This window comes from Coregonus lavaretus (genome assembly GCF_964263955.1).
Source record: "Coregonus lavaretus genome assembly, chromosome: 9".
Classification (NCBI taxonomy): Eukaryota; Metazoa; Chordata; class Actinopteri; order Salmoniformes; family Salmonidae; genus Coregonus; species Coregonus lavaretus.
In genome coordinates this window covers 26,945,110-26,965,870 of record NC_139996.1, presented here as the reverse complement: position 1 = coordinate 26,965,870, position 20,761 = coordinate 26,945,110, and the positions used below count along the sequence as shown (strand labels likewise).

The window sequence follows — 20,761 nt, the reverse complement described above, 5'->3', positions numbered from 1 at the left end:
CTTCAACAATTCCTCACTGGGAGGGGGGGCAGGGAACTCTTTCTTACCCCCCAGCTGGGAGGTTGTTGTTTGTCTCCCTACCCCTCCTCCCCCCTCTCCCCCTTCCCTGTCCATTGAGGCTTGCCTGCTTCCTCCCCCCCCTGCTCCTGTGTTGCCGTGGGTAGCGGTGGTAGTGGAGGTGGTAGTCGTGGAGACAGTGTAGTTGTTGGTGTCGATGTGAACGGTGACATCTCTGAAGGCCATGAGCAGGGAGCTGGCGCTGCGAGGCATGCAGGCACTCTGAGCAGCCGCCCGAAACGCTCCGGGGTCCATCAGCAGCCCCCCTGTCCCCCCCTCAACCCCCTCGGACAGGCTCCACCCACGCAGGGCCTCGTCTATCGAATGGGCCAGCGAGCGCACCTGGAATAAGAATCATAATACTAGTTATAGGAACACATTTAAGCTGTATTATGATGCTACGGTAGGCTCACTGTAGTGGCAAACTGTATTATGATGCTAGGCTATGCTAGTGTTAATGTCTTTTTTTGTGTGTTTTTTTGTTGCTAGTGTTACATAAAGCCCACCTGCTCTGAGAAGCAGTCCTCCAGCTGTGTGAGCGAGGGGCCAGGGCCCGGGGCAGGGGAGGCTGAGGGGGGCAGGGAGGTGGAGCGTGAGGGGGGTGGTGGGGGTGTTTTGGGGCGCAATGGTGGGCCCCCAGCCTCTAACAGGAAGCTGTGTCGCTGGGTGGGGTTCTGGCCCCGGCTGGGGTTGGGCCGGCGCAGGGAGATGCGGCGTGGCAACTTGCTCTCTGACAGAGAGTTCCGGATCTTCTGGAAGTTCTTACTGAGCTGGTACTGACGGAACGCCGTCTGAATACGACACGCAGCGCGACGCGACACCAGGTGACCACCGTACCTCAGCTCCAACTCCTCTATCTACAGACAGAGAGGGGGGAGAAAAGAAGAGAGAAAAAGATTGTTGGCAAGGTTTTGGGGAGGGAAATATTGCAGTCTTAACAGAACAATGCTAAAAGCCTCCAGTTGTTAAACTGGATGTTTCTCCAAATGTAAAAGGAAAGCGGGACAAGCTCTCCTCTCCTAAAACAGTACAACCCCCTCACCAAACTCCAATGCCTTTCTACCAGGAACACCTATCGCTACATCACTGTGTCTCAAACAGAAAGCAAACAGAAGACAAGTAACCCCCTTTTACTTCCTCTGAGGCTCAGATAGAGAGAGGGGGAAGGAGATGCAGAGAAGAAGGGGAGAGGGAGAATAAGGAGGACAGAGAGAGAGACACACAGCGTGGTCCGTTTGCCAATTCTCTATGCAATATAAAGACATCTCCTGCAGCCAGAAGCAGCTATTAGCTGTTACCATGACAACCCATCATCCCCCATGTCCCTGTCACCCTGGAGATGGAAGGGCTGGCTCTTTCTTACTCTCTTCTCTCTTCTCTGTCTCTTTCACTCTCTCTCTCTCTCTCTCTCTGTCTCTCTCTTTCTCTCTCATCAACAGAGTACAGTATCATCTACACACAGAAACACAAACATACACACAAATCCAGTTAATCACAAGCCACCCGTATGCCGCTGCACACACACACCTGTTTGGTCTTGTTCTCCAGGGCAAGTTCATAGTCGCTGGGTCCTTCTCTACGAGCCACACCCCCTGACCCCTCTCCTTCCTGTCCACTGGAGGAAGTCCCGCCCTCCAGACTCAGCAGCTGCCCATCACTATGGAAACAACAACACTCACCTTCAACACCTGGGATAATGTGTGTATGTGTGTGTATGTGTGTATGTACAGTGCCTTCAGGTGTGCCTTTCCAAATCATGTCCAATCAATTGAATTTACCACAGGTGGACTCCAATCAAGTTGTAGAAACATCTCAAGGATGATCAATGGAAACTGGATGCACCTGAGCTCAATTCGAGTCTCATAGCAAAAGGTCTGAATACTTCTGTAAATAGAGTATTTCTGTTTATAATTTTTAATAAATGTGCAAACATTTCTAAAGACCTATTTTCACTTTGTCATTATGGGGTATTGTGTGTAGATTGATGAGGATTTTTTTTTTTTAATCCATTTTAGAATAAGGCTGTAATGTAACAAAATGTGGAAAAAGTCAAGGGGTCTAAATACTCTCCGAATGCACTGTATGTGTATGTGTGTGTTTCCTCTGCTGTTACCCTAATTGCTTAGTCTACCAATTGTTATATAAGCCAGCTCTAAAACCACAGCTACTTTATAAAAGCAAAAACTGCTCATGTTTAAATAATGACGACATCACTAATGTTCCTCTCTGGTTCTACTATTCAGCTAACACTGTGTGTGTGTGTGTGTGTGAGTGTGAGTGTGAGTGTGAGTGTGAGTGTGAGTGTGTGTGTGTGTGTGTGTGTGTGTGTGTGTGTGTGTGTGTGTGTGTGTGTGTGTGTGTGTGTGTGTGTGTGTGTGTTGCGCGTGCTGGAGGCTGCCTACAGAAGGCTATATTGGTCCTCTAACACAAGACTATTAAAGGCCCAGTGCACTACTTTTGTGATTTTCTTTTTTTTTTTCATTTCATGAAGCTCCCGACGAACAGTTCTTGTGCTGACGTTGCTTCCAGAGGCAGTTTGGAAATCAGTAGCGAGTGTTGCAACCGAGGACAGATTATTTTTACGCGCTACGAGCTTCAGCACTCGGCAGTCCTGTTCTGTGAGCTTGTGTGGCCTACCACTTCGCGGCTGAGCTGTTGTTGCTCCTAGACGTTTCCACTTCACAATAACAGCACTTAAAGTTGACCGGGGCAGCTCTAGCAGGGCAGAAATGTAATGAATTGACTTGTTGGAAAGGTGGCATCATATGACGGTGCCATGTTGAAAGTCACTGAGCTCTTCAGTAAGGCCATTCTACTGCCAATGTTTGTCTTTGGAGATTGCATGGCGGTGTGCTCGATTTTATACACCTGTCAGCAACTGGTGTGGCTGAAATAGCTGAATCAACTAGTTTGAAGGGGTGTCCACATACTTTTGTATATATAGTGTATATATATATAAACCCTGTTGCTGTTCATTTTGCTCAAGCCGGACATCCTATTAGCTCTCTGAGATACATTGGGATAGAAAGGGTCAAGATGTCATGCAGGGGAGGGGACATTGGGAGGAAACTACTATTTCTGGATCCACAGGCTCAACACGCTGTCCCTTATCTTGGCCTGAATGAGGAGTTTGATTTGAAACCTTTTCTATAGTTCTATGTCCAAACTACTGTTTTTACCCTAAGGGAATATTGTGTATATATATCATTTTAAATATTTATGACATTCCTCATGTATGGTTATATATTCTGATTGATTTAATGTTGATTATGTGAACCTATATTGTATTTTTTTACCTCCTGTTTCAGGAAGTGATGTCACTGAGCACTGCCCCTATATATAGGACCTTTCACCCACTCCTGGGACATGAATGCCTGATGACGACCTAACCCACTGTGGACACACTGGTTGAATCAACGTTGTTTCCATGTCATTTCAATGAAATTACATTGAACCAATGTCGAATAGACGTTGAATTGACGCCTGTTCCCAGCGGGAAGGGTCGAAACACACATACACACAGACTGGTTTCTCCGCCTCCTCTAATGTCACAGTGAAGGAGAAATGAACATCTGTCATCTCACATCAATCAGAGCCGCACAGAGACCTACAGCCAGAGGACACACACACACACATACCTGCACAAACATACACAAACTCACACACACCTGAACATAAACAAACAGACAAGCACAAAATATAACATGCAACCACAAGGCCAATACATCTCTAGCTATCTCTAAAGATTCTGTTTGCCTCTACACCTCTACCTCTATTTACCAAAATAGGTAACATTTTTTGGGTGAATACTGTGTGAATACTGTGTAAAGTACCTTCCACTCTGAGAAATCCCTCTGTCTAATCTGATTTACTGGATTTACAGGTGTCACGCCCTGGCCTTGAGAGGCCGGTCGTCTTTAGTTGGTTTGGTCAGGGCGTGAGAATCTATGCTAGAAATTCTATGTTTATGTTCTAGGTATTGTATTTCTATGTTTGGCCGGGTGTGATTCCCAATCAGAGACAGCTGTCGCTCGTTGTCTCTGATTGGGGATCATACTTAAGTAGCCTGTTTGCCTACCTTAGTTTTGGGATCTTGTTCCGTGTTTAGGCTTGTATGGTTATAGCCTGAGGACTTCACGTTACGTTGTTTTGGTTTGTATGTTTATTGGTTGAATAAACATGTATGCATATCACGCTGCACCTTGGTCTGACCCGTCTCTCAACGATCGTGACAGAAGATCCCACCAAACGAGGACCAAGCAGCGTGGCCAGGAGCAGACATTCTGGACATGGGAGGAGGTCCTGGATGGTAAGGGATCTTGGACATGGGAGGAGATCCAGGCTGGGATGGATAGCCGTCCTTGGGAACAGACAGTGGAAGCCCGGGTTAGAGAGGAGCAACGGCAACACAGAAGGCGCCGGCCGAGGAGGAAGCCCGAGAGACAGCCCCAAGATACATTTTTGGGGGGGCTAAAAGGGTGGTCGGTGATCGATAGAGAAGAGCCCTGACCACTGCACTCGTGGGGGCTCAAGGAGGAGTCCTCACTGGAGGAGGATTGGGCGCGGAGAGTAAAGGACTGGTACAGTCGTAGACCTCCAGCGCCGGTTCCCAGTCCGGTACGCCTCGTGCCTGCTTCTCGCACCAAGCCAGTGGTGCGTGCTCCCAGTCCGGTAAGGTCCGTGCCTGCTTCTCGCACCAAGCCAGTGGTGCGTGTGTCCAGTCCGGTACGGCCCGTCCCTGCTCCTCGCACCAAACCAGTGGTGCGTGTCGCCAGCCCGGTACGCCCCGTACCTGCTCCCCGCACCAAGCCAGTGGTGAGTGTTCCCAGTCCAGTACGGCCCGTCCCAGCTCCACGCACCAAACCAGTGGTGCGTGTCGCCAGCCCGGTACACCCCATACCTGCTCCCCGCACCAAGCCAGTGATGCGTGTTCCCAGTCCAGTACGTCCCTGCTCCTCGCACCAAACCAGTGGTGCGTGTCGCCAGCCCGGTACGCCCCGTACCTGCTCCCCGTACCAAGCCAGTGGTGCATGTCTCCAGTCCGGCCCGGCCCATGCCTGCACCTCGCACCAAGCCAGTGGTGCGTGTTCCCAGTCCGGTACGGCCCGTGCCTGCTCCTCGCACCAGACCAGTGGTGCGTGTCCCCAGTCCGGCCCGTTCCTGCTCCTCGCACCAGACCTGTGGTGCGTGTCTCCAGTCCGGCCCGGCCCGTTCCTGCTCCTCGCACCAGACCAGTGGTGCGTGTTCCCAGTCCGGACCGGCCCATGCCAGCTCCTCGCACCAAGCCAGTGGTGCGTGTTCCCAGTCCGGCACGGCCCGTGGCCGTTCCACCGGTGCCTGGTCCAGCACCGGTCAGCTGCTCCACTCCGGGGTCAGAGCAGTCCGCTCCACCGGTGCCGAGACCAGCTCCGGTCAGCGGTTCCACTCCGGGGTCAGAGCAGTCTGCTCCACCGGAGCCCAGTTCAGCTCCGGTCAGCGGATCCACTCCGGGGTCAGAGCAGTCCGCTCCACCGGTGCCCGGTTCAGCTCCGGTCAGCGGTTCCACTCCGGGGTCAGAGCAGTCCGCTCCACCGGTGCCCGGTTCAGCTCCGGTCAGCGGTTCCACTCCGGAGCCAGAGCAGTCCGCTCCACCGGTGTCCAGTTCAGCTCCGGTCAGCGGCTCCATTCCAGACCCAGACGTCAGCCCCTCTCAAGGTTTGGGGTCTCCCACACCAGGGTCCAGATAGGGCTTGGTGCATCGTGGGGGGATTGCCGATCCAGGCCCAGACGTCAGCTCCTCTCCAGGTTCGGGGTTTCCCACACCAGGGTCCAGACAGGGCTTGGTGCATCATGGGAGGAAGGAGAGGGGAAGCATCGCACCGAGGTCCAGACCAGACCAGGGGCGCAACGGGGAGGCAGAGAGGGAGAGGTCGTCACGCCCGGAGCCGGATCCGCCTCAGAGGCTGAATGCCCACCCGGACCCTCCCCTAACGAGTCAGGTTGGTGCGGCCGGAGTACGCACCTTTGTGGGGGGGGGGTACTGTCACGCCCTGGCCTTGAGAGGCCGGTTGTCTTTAGTTGGTTTGGTCAGGGCGTGAGAATCTATGCTAGAAATTCTATGTTTATGTTCTAGGTATTGTATTTCTATGTTTGGCCGGGTGTGATTCCCAATCAGAGACAGCTGTCGCTCGTTGTCTCTGATTGGGGATCATACTTAAGTAGCCTGTTTGCCTCCCTTAGTTGTGGGATCTTGTTCTGTGTTTAGGCTTGTATGTTTATAGCCTGAGGACTTCACGTTACGTTGTTTTCTTGTTTTGGTTTGTATGTTTATTGGTTGAATAAACATGTACTCATATCACGCTGCACCTTGGTCTGACCCGTCTCTCAACGATCGTGACAACAGGGGACACACACATGCGAACATGCACACATGCTAAAACAAACACACACACTTTATACGGTCACAGTACAGTATGTGAGATTTATTTATACCGGTCACCATGGTAATCGGTGACCCAGAGCTGGCTGGCTATGGCAGCCTATGTGTAAGCACACAGTGTGGTTATACTGTACGTATGTGGATATGAAACACTGTCTCTACTCCCACCTCAAATACATCATATGTAATGACAACATTGCCCTGCTCCCTCCAACATGCTGAGGGCTAGAGAGCTTTAGGTTGAATCAGTCACTGGTAGCACTTTCACTAGCACGCAACCTGGGTCTACACTGCCCCAAGCTACAGGCTTTCACATAACACACACAGAGACAGAGATGGAGTCTGATGGTATTTGTGTAGTGTGTGGACATGGCTTGAGCAGCACACACCCACCCACACATATACACACACTGAAGGGAGTTCCACGGTGGCAAAATGACAGAGCCATTAGATAGCCCTGCTGAGACAATCAGTAATGGCACTGTAGAGTAGACTGGAGAGAGGGAAGACGGAAGGAGAGAGAGAGTGAGAGACAGAGACAGATAGACAGAGAAAGAGAGAGAAAGAGAAAGCAAGAGAGAGAGAAAGCAAGAGAGTGACAGAGAAAAAGAGAGCGAGAGAGAAAAAGAGAGATAAAGAGGGCGAGAGAGTGAGAGTGAAAGAGAGAGAGAGGACAAGAGGGGGGCAGAGAGAATTAAAAAAGATACGGAAAAACAGAGAAAGTATATCTAGATGGAGTGTTTTGTGTGGAAAAGCCACAACCTTACCTGGAGGAGCCAGTGGGAGCAGCCTCTGGTGCCTCTGGGGCAGGACAACAGAACTGATGTAGTATTGTCTGACTCCTGTAGAGGGATAGAGGAGCAGGAGAGGAGAGGGGGCAGAGGAGATAGGAGTGAGGGGAGAAGGGGAGTGTGGGAGTGGAAAGGGGGCAAAGAAACATGTGAGTGTTTCTTTACTATTAGTAAAACGGCCGAGTTGGCTCAAAACCAAATTCTCTCAACACACACACACACATGCACATGCACACATGCACACACACAAACCTTAAAACAACAGAAACAGAATTCAGCCATCGGACATGTCGTTGTTGTTTTAGTAAGATTTAACAAATACAGACAGATGGTTACGCTCTCTCTCTTTATCTCTCACTATCTCTCTCTCTCGCTCGCTCTCTGTCTCACACAAATACACATGCACACACACACATACACACACACACATTTGCAGTGTTCGTTTGTTGTCATGCCAAACATTGTCATAACAACGTCAAAATGTATGGCATGAGAAAGACAGTCAGAAGAGTTAGCTAAACCTAAGTGGTTCAGTGAATTTTTTCTAAATTACAAATCATCAGTGATGTATTTTGGGGTCTGGGGTGTTTCAGGTCTCTCAACATCAGACTAGTTGTTGTGATGATGTCTGGAAAACTGAGCTGCTTCGCGAAGTCGACCTTCAGTTGCCAGTCTTCTGCTGTCACGAGGAGACCAGTGTCCTGGCAAATGGCATGGGCTTTTCCCCAGCTCTGACAAATGTAATGGCCTGCTTTGATGCACGGAGGTGTTTTCAAAAACTCAGTTTTAGGAAGAGTTCAATCCCAGCTGGTTAAAAAAAAGCTTATAGGACCAGCCGAGACCATTGGGTCGGGTAACAGTGGAATTCTCTGTCTGTCTCTATTGGCCATAGCAAGGTCACCTCTCTGTCTGTACAACACACACACACATCTCAGCCATTACATCTCTAATATAGAGGGCAGATTAATATTTTAATACTACACGTCTCCTCTGCTCTCTCTCCTTCTCTCTGCTTTCTCACTCCATCTTTCTCTCTACCCTAGCCCCTTGCCCTAGCCTCTCATACGCATTATAAATGATCTAGGAGCGGGGGTCAGAGCAGACAGTTATTCTCTTTCTCACTCTCACTCTCACTCTCATCTCTCTCTCTCTCTCACTCTCATCTCATCTCTCTCTCTCTCTCTCTCTCTTTCTCTCTCTCTCTCTCTCTCTCTCTTTCTCCAGAGAGTAGCTGATTACAGTTCGCTCCATGGGCTAAGTGGGCCAGATACGTGTGGATCAGCTGGAGGGAGGAGGGGGGAGAAATAGGGGGAGGATGGGAGAGGAATGATACTCTCATCAATAGGCAGACCCACGTGCAGTCCCCACCAACACACACACAGACACAGTCTATTTCAGTATACAGTGCCTTGCAAAAGTATTCATCCCCCGTGGCGTTTTTCCTATTTTGTTGCATTACAACCTGTAATTTAAATGGATTTTTATTTGGATTTCATGTAATGGACATACACAAAATAGTCCAAATTGGTGAAGTGAAAAAAATAACTTGTTTCAAAAAATTCTAAAAAATAAATAACGGAAAAGTGGTGTGTGCATATGTATTCACCCCATTTGCTATGAAGCCTCTAAATAAGATCTGGTGCAACCAATTACCTTCAGAAGTCACATAATTAGTTAAATAAAGTCCACCTGTGTGCAATCTAAGAGTCACATGATCTGTCACATGATCTCAGTATATATACACCTGTTCTGAAAGGCTCCAGAGTCTGCAACACCACTAAGCAAGCGGCACCATGAAGACCAAGGAGCTCTCCAAACAGGTCAGGGACAAAGTTGTGGAGAAGTACTGATCAGGGTTGGGTAATAAAAAAATATCAGAAACTTTGAACATCCCACAGAGCACCATTAATACCATTATTAAAAAATGGAAAGAATATGGCACCACAACAAACCTGCCAAGAGAGGGCCGCCCACCAAAACTCACGGACCAGGCAAGGAAGGCATTAATCAGAGAGGCAACAAAGAGACCAAAGATAACCCTGAAGGAGCTGCAAAGCTCCACAGCGGAGATTGGAGTATCTGTCCATAGGACCACTTTAAGCCGTCCACTCCACAGAGCTGGGCTTTACGGAAGAGTGGCCAGAAAAAAGCCATTGCTTAAAGAAAAAAATAAGCAAACACGTTTGGTGTTCGCCAAAAGCCATGTGGGAGACTCTCCAAACATATGGAAGAAGGTACACTGGTCAGATGAGACTAAAATTGAGCTTTTTGGCCATCAAGGAAAACGCTATGTCTGGCGCAAACCCAACACCTCTCATCACCCCGAGAACACCATCCCCACAGTGAAGCATGGTGGTGGCAGCATCATGCTGTGGGGATATTTCTCATCGGCAGGAACTAGGAAACTGGTCAGAATTGAAGGAATGATGGATGGCGCTAAATACAGGGAAATTATGGTCCTCTGTAGCTCAATTGGTAGAGCATGGCGCTTGTAACGCCAGGGTAGTTCGATCCCCGGGACCACCCATACGTAAAAATGTATGCACACATGAATGTAAGTCGCTTTGGATAAAAGCGTCTGGTAAATGGCATATTATTATATTATTATAAATTCTTGAAGGAAACCTGTTTCAGTCTTCCAGAGATTTGAGACTGGGACGGAGGTTCACCTTCCAGCAGGACAATGACCCTAAGCATACTGCTAAAGCAACACTTGAGTGGTTTAAGGGGAAACATTTAAATGTCTTGGAATGGCCTAGTCAAAGCCCAGACCTCAATCCAATTGAGAATCTGTGGTATGACTTAAAGATTGCTGTACACCAGCAGAACCCATCCAACTTGAAGGAGCTGGAGCAGTTTTGCCTTGAAGAATGGGCAAAAATCCCAGTTTGTGCACTGCGTAATGTGAAAAGAGTATTAAGGTAGAGAGAGATCTAAATCTGATTTTAAAACGAACCCCAATTGTAACCCAATACATCTAACCTTAGGCATAACCCTAACCTCAAATTAATACTTAAAAGCTAATATTCTTGTTTTTAAATATTCTAAGTATAGCAAATGTTGATAGAACAAACAGAAGTTGACGCTGGATAGTGACCAATGCCAAAAAAGCCTTTGTGCAAAGATCTTCCAGAAATATTCAAGGCACGCTCATGTAGTGAAAACATTTAAAAGCCTTTATTTTCTATGGCTTATGCATAGAAATAATAAAAACTTTGACTTTGTAACCTAATTCGATATTTTCTACTGTATTTCCTGTATATCCTGTATGTCATAGCCTCATCAATCTCTCATTTTCTTCCTCTCTTCTCCCCTCCTGTGTTCCCCCTTTCTTTCTTCTACTCTATTCTTGTCCCCAGCGGGGGGGAGGCTAATTTCACTCATAATCAGAACATCACACACACACACAGACACACAGACACACATACACACAGACACACACACACACACACACACACACAGAGAGACACACAAATACACACATAGACACACATAGACACATATGCAGACATACACTCCCACACAAGGGTTTTGTTCAAATTGATTCAGAACCATGGAAAGGACTGCTACAGCTATAACAGTAGAGCTGAACTGCATCTATTCTAAACAACTACAGTACAGCAGTTGTAGAGTTGTATTCAATCCAACTAGGCCTACAGTCTGAAATTTAAACCTTACCCCTCAACCAGGTTTCAAAGCTGTGTTTCTTTGCCAAGAGTGCACCATGCATTTGAGCCATATCCCTCCAAACACACACACACACACACGCACACACATACATACATACACACTCACACAGCTGTTTGTTATATAATCTCCCTTTTTTTGTTGTTGGTCTATCTTGGCAAATAATCCCCTTCTGTAAATTCTCCACGTCACTCTCATGATGATCCTACCGTTGTAAAAGCCAACTTCGGCAGGCTGGCAGGACTATATTTTACAACCTGGACATATTCGAGTTGCCACACACACTTTATTTCATTCGCGTTGATAAAGGCTATAGTAAACAGACTCACTCTGATTGCCTGGCGAGAGCCAACGAGCGACAGAGAGTGGTAGGAGTGAGTGGAGCTAGGGGAACCAGGGGAACCAGTGTGCGGCAGCCCGTGCTGGTCCTGCTGCCCTCCCCCTCGCCCGGGATAGCCTCGCCTGGCTGAGGGCTCGGTGACTGTGGCTGGGGTTGGGACGGTACCAGCTGCATGTCCTCCGGATTGGCGGGCTGAGGAGAGGACTTTCCTGGCTCAGCAGGATGGACCTCAGGCAGGGGCTGGGCGTGGGGCTGGACGGGCTGAGAACCGGTGTCTTGTGGGTATGGATGTTGGTGCTGAGGATGATGATGATGAAGGCTCAGGTTGCGGTCCGGGTGATGATGGTGAGGTTGTACACCTCTTGCTTCGCGCAGATTCCTGTTCTCCCCAAGCAGCTCATCCACGCGTCGGTCCAGTTCGTCAATGCGTAGGCGCTGTGTCTGGATGAGGCTCTGCTGGTTCTGAACTATAGTGGTCAGTTCTCTAAGGTACAGAACCGCCTGAACTGGGTTCTCTAGCAGGCTGGTCCCCTGCACAGCCATGACCATAGAGAGAGAGAGAGAGAGAGAGAGAGAGAGAGAGAGAGAGAGAGAGAGAGAGAGAGAGAGAGAGAGAGAGAGATGATCAAGTGCAGAGGAGAGGTAGCCTAAATTCCTTCTTCCTGCTAGAACAGACGAATGAGATGAGAGGTCTTCCTCCTCTCTTCTCCTTTGCTTTTTATTCTTCCATTAGTCTCTCCCTTCGTTTTACTCTTCTCTTCTGTTTTTAATATTCTGTTCTATTTCTGAGATGATCGATAGCGAAGAGACAGATAAATAAGCTATTCCGTTTCGAAACGGAAAGAGAGAGAGAGAGAGAGAGAGAGCCATAGAAAAAGGGAGATAATGATCGGATGTAAATATTCCTGTCTTCTCGTGATAAGAGATTCTCTCTCCTCTCTCCCTCCCAGCCACCGATACGGCTCTGCTGAGTGCTGCTGATGATGAGAGGATCCAGATCCAGATGGGAGCAAGGGTGTGTGGCGTCATCACACATGAATGCGTACGCACGCGCGCACACACAGCCTAGTGTGTTTAACACTCTCCTCTCTGTATCTCTATAGTTATTTACAGAAGGCCTATTTCTAAATTATGTAAGACATGCTCTGTCTGCGCACTATAGCCCGTGACACACACAAACACTCTCACACACACACACACACACACACAAACACACACTACTGCTCTGTAGCAATCACATCTGTAGCCATGAAATGCTTTGAAAGGCTGGTCATGGCTCACATCAACACCATCATCCCAGAAACCCTGGACCCACTCCAATTCACATACTGCCCCAACAGATCCACCAATGACGCAATCTCTATTGCACTCCACACTGCCCTTTCCCACCTGGACAAAAGGAACACCTACGTGAGAATGCTGTTCATTGACTACAGCGCAGCGTTCAACAGCATAGTGCCCTCCAACCTCATTACTAAGCTGAGGAACCTGGGACAGTACACCTCCCTCTGCAAATTGATCTTGGAGGTGGTGAGGTTAGGCAATAACACATCCGCCACGTTGACCCTCAACACGGGGGCCCCTTAGGAGTGCGTGCTCAGTCCCCTCCTGTACTCCCTGTTCACCCACGACTGCGTGGCCGCGCACGATTCCAACACCATCATTACGTTTGCCAACAACACGACGGTGGTAGGCCTGATCACTGACGACGATGAGACAGCCTATGGAGAGGTCAGAGACCTGGCAGAGTTGTGCAAAGACAATAACCTCTCCCTCAACGTGGGCAAGACAAAGGAGCTCATCGTGGACTACAGGAAATGGAGGGCCGAACACGCCCCCATTCACATGGACAGGGCTGTAGTGGAGCAGGTCGAGAGCTTCAAGTTCCTCGGTTTCCACATCACTAAGGACCTATCATGGTCCAAACACACCAACACAGTCATGAAGAGGGCACGACAATGCCTCTTCCCCCTCAGGAGACTGAAAATATTTGGCATGGGACCTCAGATCCTCAAAAGGTTCTACAGCTGCACCATCGAGAGCATCTTGACTAGCTGCATCACCGCTTTGTATGGCAACTGTTCGGCCTCCGACCGCAAAGTGCTACAGAGGGTAATGCGTACGGCCCAGTACATCACTGGGGCGAACTCCCTGCCATCCAGGACCTCTATACCAGGCGGTGTCAGAGGAAGGCCCTAAAAATTGTCAAAGACTCCAGCCACCCAAGTAATAGACTGTTCTCTCTGCTACCGCATGACAAGCTGTACCAGAGTGCCAAGTCTGGGACCAAAGGGCACCTCAGCAGCTTCTACCCCTAAGCCATAAGACTGCTGAACAGTTAATCAAATGGTTACCTGGACAATTTACATTGACCCCCTGGATTATTTATTTATTTTTCTTAATTGTTTTGCACTGACTCCCTTGCACTGGCTCTATGCACACTCACTAGACTCTACCCACACACTCACACATAAAAACAGATCCACGGACGATGCAATCGCCATTGCACTGCACTCTGCCCTATCCCATCTGGACAAGAGGAATACCTATGTAAGAATGCTGTTCATCGACTACAGCTCAGCCTTCAACACCATAGTGCCTTCCAAGCTCATCACTAAGCTCAGGGCCCTGGGTCTGAACCCCTCCCTATGCAACTGGGTCCTGGACTTCCTGAAGGGCCGACCTCAAGTGGTGAAGGTAGGCAACAACACCTCGGCAACGCTGATCCTCAACATGGGGGCCCCACAGGGGTGCATGCTCAGCCCCCTCCTGTACTCCCTGTTCACCCATAACTGTGTGGCCACGCACGTCTCCAACTCAATCATCAAGTTTACTGACGACACAACATTGTTAGGCCTGATTACCAACAATGACGAGATAGACTACAGGGAGGAGATGAGTGCCTTGGCGGAGTGGTGCCAGGAAAATAATCTCTCCCTCAACATCAACAAAATGAAGGAGCTGATCGTGGACTACAGCGGACAGCAGAAAGAGCACGCCCCCATCCACATCGACCTCGGTCTGCAAATCACTGACGACCTGAAATGGTCCCTTCACAGAGACAGTGTTATGAAGAAGGTGCAACAGTGCCTCTTCAACATCAGGAGGCTGAAGAAATTTGGATTGTCCCCTAAGACCCTCACCGACTTCTACAGATGCACCATTGAGAGCATCCTGTCGGGCTGTATCACCGCCTGGTACGGCAATTGCACCGTCTGCAACCGCAGGGCTCTCCGGAGGATGGTGCAGTCCGCCCAACGCATCATCGGGGGCACACTGCCTGCCCTCCAGGACATCTAAATTGTCACAGGAAGGCCAAGAAGATCATGAAGGACCCCAGCCTGTTCACCTGCTACAATCTAGAAGGTGGAGACAGTACAGGTTCATCAAAGCTGGGACCTAGAGACTGATAAACAGATTATATCTCCAGACATCAGACTGTTAAACAGTCACCACTAGCCGGCCTCTTCCCTGAACCTCAGACACTGTCACCAGCCGGCTACCACTCTGTACTTTACCCTGCACTTTAGAGACCGTTGCCCTATGTACATAGAGTCATTGAACACTGGTCACTTTAATATGTTTACATACTGTTTTACTCACTTTATATGTACAGTGGTGGAAAAAAGTATTTAGTCAGCCACCAATTGTGCAAGTTCTCCCACTTAAAAAGATGAGAGAGGCTTGTAATTTTCATCATAGGCACACGTCAACTATGACAGACAAAATGAGAATTTTTTCTCTCCAGAAAATCACATTGTAGGATTTTTAATGAATTTATTTGCAAATTATGGTGGAAAATAAGTATTTGGTCAATAACAAAAGTTTCTCAATACTTTGTTATATACCCTTTGTTGGCAATGACACAGGTCAAACGTTTTCTGTAAGTCTTCACAAGGTTTTCACACACTGTTGCTGGTATTTTGGCATATTCCTCCATGCAGATCTCCTCTAGAGCAGTGATGTTTTGGGGCTGTCGCTGGGCAACACAGACTTTCAACTCCCTCCAAAGATTTTCTATGGGGTTGAGATCTGGAGACTGGCTAGGCCACTCCAGGACCTTGAAATGCTTCTTACGAAGCCACTCCTTCGTTGCCTGGGCGGTGTGTTTGGGATCATTGTCATGCTGAAAGACCCAGCCACGTTTCATCTTCAATGCCCTTGCTGATGGAAGGAGGTTTTCACTCAAAATCTCACGATACATGGCCCCATTCATTCTTTCCTTTACACGGATCAGTCGTCCTGGTCCCTTTGCAGAAAAACAGCCCCAAAGCATGATGTTTCCACCCCCATGCTTCACAGTAGGTATGGTGTTCTTTGGATGCAACTCAGCATTCTTTGTCCTCCAAACACGACGAGTTGAGTTTTTACCAAAAAGTTATATTTTGGTTTCATCTGACCATATGACATTCTCCCAATCCTCTTCTGGATCATCCAAATGCACTCTAGCAAACTTCAGACGGGCCTGGACATGTACTGGCTTAAGCAGGGGGACACGTCTTGCACTGCAGGATTTGAGTCCCTGGCGGCGTAGTGTGTTACTGATGGTAGGCTTTGTTACTTTGGTCCCAGCTCTCTGCAGGTCATTCACTAGGTCCCCCCGTGTGGTTCTGGGATTTTTGCTCACCGTTCTTGTGATCATTTTGACCCCACGGGGTGAGATCTTGCGTGGAGCCCCAGATCGAGGGAGATTATCAGTGGTCTTGTATGTCTTCCATTTCCTAATAATTGCTCTCACAGTTGATTTCTTCAAACCAAGCTGCTTACCTATTGCAGATTCTGTCTTCCCAGCCTGGTGCAGGTCTACAATTTTGTTTCTGGTGTCCTTTGACAGCTCTTTGGTCTTGGCCATAGTGGAGTTTGGAGTGTGACTGTTTGAGGTTGTGGACAGGTGTCTTTTATACCGATAACAAGTTCAAACAGATGCCATTAATACAGGTAACGAGTGGAGGACAGAGGAGCCTCTTAAAGAAGAAGTTACAGGTCTGTGAGAGCCAGAAATCTTGCTTGTTTGTAGGTGACCAAATACTTATTTTCCACCATAATTTGCAAATAAATTCATTAAAAATCCTACAATGTGATTTTCTGGATTTGTTTTTCTCAATTTGTCTGTCATCGTGTACCTATGATGAAAATTACAGGCCTCTCTCATCTTTTTAAGTGGGAGAACTTGCACAATTGGTGGCTGACTAAATACTTTTTTCCCCCACTGTATATACTGTATTCTAGTCATGGCTCATCCTATATAACTACTGCTATACACACCTTTTCTATTCACATACTGTCCATACTGTCTATACACACCATTCACATACTGTACATATACACTATTTATACTCCGGACTCAGGCCCGGAAGCTAATTTTCTGCAATTCTATCCATTTTGCTATGGGGTTTTGTACTGTGTATTTACAGTTTAAAGTCGAAGGTTTACATACACCTTAGCCAAATACATTTAAACTCAGTTTTTCACAATTCCTGACATTTAATCCTAGTAAAAATTCCCTGTCTTAGGTCAGTTAGGATCACCACTTTATTTTAAGAATGTGAAATGTCAGAATAATAGCAGAGAGAATGATTTCTTTCAGCTTTTATTTCTTTCATCACATTCCCACTGGGTCACAAGTTTACATACACTCAATTAGTATTTGGTAGCATCGCCTTTAAATTGTTTAACTTGGGTCAAACGTTTCGGGTAGCCTTCCACAAGCTTCCCACAATAAGATGGGTGAATTTTGGCCCATTCCTCCTGACCGAGCTGGCGTAACTGAGTCAGGTTTGTAGGCCTCCTTGCTCGCACACGCTTTTTCAGTTCTGCCCACAACTTTTCTATAGGATTGAGGTCAGGGCTTTGTGATGGCCACTCCAATACCTTGACTTTGTTGTCCTTAAGCCATTTTGGCACAACTCTGGAAGTATGCTTGTGGTCATTGTCCATTTGGAAGATCCATTTGTGACCAAGCTTTAACTTCCTGACTGATGTCTTGAGATGTTGCTTCAATATATCCACATCATTGTCCTTCCTCATGATGCCATCTATTTTGTGAAGTGCCCCAGTCCCTCCTGCAGCAAAGCACCCCCACAGCATGATGCTGCCACCCCCATGCTTCACGGTTGGGATGGTGTTCTTCGGCTTGCAAGCAACCCCCTTTTGCCTCCAAACATAACGATGGTCATTATGGCCAAACAGTTCTATTTTTGTTTCATCAGACCAGAGGACATTTCTCCAAAAAGTACGATCTTTGTCCCCATGTGCAGTTGCAAACCGTAGTCTGGCTTTTTTATGGCGGTTTTGGAGCAGTGGCTTCTTCCTTGCTGGGCGGCCTTTCAGGTTATGTCGATATAGGACTCGTTTTACTGTGGATATAGATACTTTTGTACCTGTTTCCTCCAGCATCTTCACAAGGTCCTTTGCTGTTGTTCTGGGATTGATTTGCACTTTTCGCACCAAAGTACGTTAATCTCTAGGAGACAGAACGCGTCTCCTTCCTGAGAGGTATGATGGCTGCGTGGTCCCATGGCTGGCGGCGCGCACCGTAGACTTGGTGCGGGTGGCAGGAACAGGCCGGACCGGGCTGGCGACGCGCACCGTAGGTTTAGTGCGTGGAGCAGGGACAGGCCGGGCTGGGCTGTCGACGCACACCGTAGGCTTGGTGCGTGGAGCAGGGACAGGCCGGGCTGGGCTGTCGACGCACACCGTAGACTTGGTGCGGGTGGCAGGAACAGGCAGGGTCGGGCTGGCGACGCGCACCGTAGACTTGGTGCGGGTGGCAGGAATAGGCCGGACCGGGCTGGCGACGCGCACCGTAGGTTTAGTGCGTGGAGCAGGGACAGGCCGGGCTGGGCTGTCGACGCACACCGTAGGCTTGGTGCGTGGAGCAGGAACAGGCCGGGCTGGGCTGTCGACGCACACCGTAGACTTGGTGCGGGTGGCAGGAACAGGCCGGGTCGGGCTGGCGACGCGCACCGTAGACTTGGTGCGGGTGGCAGGAACAGGCCGGGTCGGGCTGGCGACGCGCACCGTAGACTTGGTGCGGGTGGCAGGAACAGGCCGGACCGGGCTGGCGACGCGCACCGTAGGTTTAGTGCGTGGAGCAGGGACAGGCCGGGCTGGGCTGTCGACGCACACCGTAGGCTTGGTGCGTGGAGCAGGGACAGGCCGGGCTGGGCTGTCGACGCACACCGTAGACTTGGTGCGGGTGGCAGGCACAGGCAGGGTCGGGCTGGCGACGCGCACCGTAGACTTGGTGCGGGTGGCAGGAACAGGCCGGACCGGGCTGGCGACGCGCACCGTAGGTTTAGTGCGTGGAGCAGGGACAGGCCGGGCTGGGCTGTCGACGCACACCGTAGGCTTGGTGCGTGGAGCAGGAACAGGCCGGGCTGGGCTGTCGACGCACACCGTAGACTTGGTGCGGGTGGCAGGAACAGGCCGGGTCGGGCTGGCGACGCGCACCCTAGACTTGGTGCGGGTGGCAGGAACAGGCCGGACCGGGCTGGCGACGCGCACCGTAGGTTTAGTGCGTGGAGCAGGGACAGGCCGGGCTGGGCTGTCGACGCACACCGTAGGCTTGGTGCGTGGAGCAGGGACAGGCCGGGCTGGGCTGTCGACGCACACCGTAGGCTTGGTGCGGGTGGCAGGAACAGGCCGGGCTGGGCTGTCGACGCACACCGTAGGCTTGGTGCGTGGAGCAGGGACAGGCCGGGCTGGGCTGGCGACGCACACCGTAGGCTTGGTGCGTGGAGCAGGGACAGGCCGGACCGGGCTGGCGACGCACACCGTAGGCTTGGTGCGTGGAGCAGGGACAGGCCGAACCGGGCTGTGGAGACGGATAGGAGGCCTGGAGTGAATAGCGGCCACCACCCGTCCTGGCTGAATGCCTACCCTCACACACTCTGTGTGAGGCATCCGCACAGGACGTACAGGGCGGTGTACCCCTGGCCTGGTGGCCTTCTGGATCCGCCCCCTTTTCTCCTCCGTCAGCCCCGTCGTCCATGCCGTGTGCCCCCCCCTAAAAAATTTCTGGGGTTGCCTCACGACCGTCCGACGACGACCCTGATCACGCCGTAGCTCCTCTCTACGGCGCGCCTCCACCGTCTCACTCCATGGCCGGCGATCCATCCCGGCCAGGATTTCCTCCCAGGTCCAGGACCCCTGCCCGTCCAAGATCTGCTCCCACGTCCAGGCTGCCTGCTCCTGGACACGCTGCTTGGTCTTGGTATGGTGGGTTTTTCTGTCACGATCGTCGTAGTAAGGAGTAGACCAAGGCGCAGCGTGAGAAACAAACATGACTTTAATTAGTTAAAGTTTCTAAATACAAACAAAACACGACTCGTGAAGTCCACGGTGACACTGACCGAACACGGAACAAAAACCCACAAACCCAAAGTGAAACACAGACAGTTAAATATGGCTCCCAATCAGAGACAACCAGCAAACAGCTGACACTCGTTGCCTCTGATTGGGAGTCACTCAGTCCAACCTAGAAATAAACACAACAGAACTACCAACATAGAAATAATCACATAGAATGAACACACCCTGGCTCAACATAATGAGTCCCAGAGCCAGGGTGTGACAACATCATTTTCTGGAATTTTCCAAGCTGTTTAAAGGCACAGTCAACTTAGTGCATGTAATCTTCTGACCCACTGGAATTGTGATACAGTGAATTATAAGTGAAATAATCTGTCTGTAAACAATTGTTGGAAAAATTGCTTGTGTCATGCACAAAGTAGATGTCCTAACCGACTTGCCAAAACTATAGTTTGTTAACTATACATTTGTGGAGTGGTTAAAAAACGAGTTTTAATGACTCCAACCTAAGTTTATGTAAACTTCCGACTTCAACTGTACATACAATACTTATGTATTCTCGACATAGCTCATTCTAATGTTGCTACTACTGTACATTGCATTTTAGTTACACTATTTATACACACCACATATTTATTTATATACTGTATTCTTGACATAGCTCACTCTAATATGTCTACTGCTGTACATATCATTCCTAGTATATCTTGTGTAAATTCATCTGGTGTAGATACATATAGATTGCATTTGGATTATTGTTACAGTGCTATTTGGGTTGTTAATTGGATTGTTTCCGACATTTCTTGATTTCTTGTTGTACTTTCTGTTTTTTAATGGATTATTTGTGTACCTGTTTGACATTTTACTGCATTGTTAGGAGCTAGTAACATAAGCATTTCGCTGCACCCGCTATAACATCTGCTAAACTGTGTACGCGACCAATACACTTTGATTTGATTTGATTTGTATAGTGGTTGTCTCCAGCTGTGTCTGTCTATAGGTCATCATTGGTAGGCCTAATGGTTCACATAGGTCATCTTGACAAAATTGTCAAATAAAGGCTGAATGAAATCGGTGTTTTGATTCTGCGCTGTGTTGTTGCTATCATAACCAAGTACTGACTGTTGCCATGGTGATCCCCTACTGACTGTGCTG

General features: G+C 49.1%; 1 protein-coding gene across 1 annotated transcript in view; it reads right to left on the bottom strand.

Moving 5' to 3' along the window:
• LOC311134753 (IQ motif and SEC7 domain-containing protein 3-like) overlaps nucleotides 1-11,842 on the bottom strand; it is a gene marked incomplete at both ends in the record, with an annotated part of 18,732 nt that extends 6,890 nt beyond the window's left edge. The window contains 5 exons of the mRNA XM_084168533.1: nucleotides 1-399; nucleotides 564-914; nucleotides 1,585-1,714; nucleotides 7,243-7,317; nucleotides 11,283-11,842. The exon at nucleotides 1-399 is cut by the window's left edge and continues 350 nt beyond it. Of these exons, the coding sequence (XP_084024659.1) occupies nucleotides 1-399; nucleotides 564-914; nucleotides 1,585-1,714; nucleotides 7,243-7,317; nucleotides 11,283-11,842 (1,515 nt within the window). The remainder of the gene's footprint in view (nucleotides 400-563; nucleotides 915-1,584; nucleotides 1,715-7,242; nucleotides 7,318-11,282) is intronic.
• Between the last annotated feature and the right edge of the window lie 8,919 nt (nucleotides 11,843-20,761).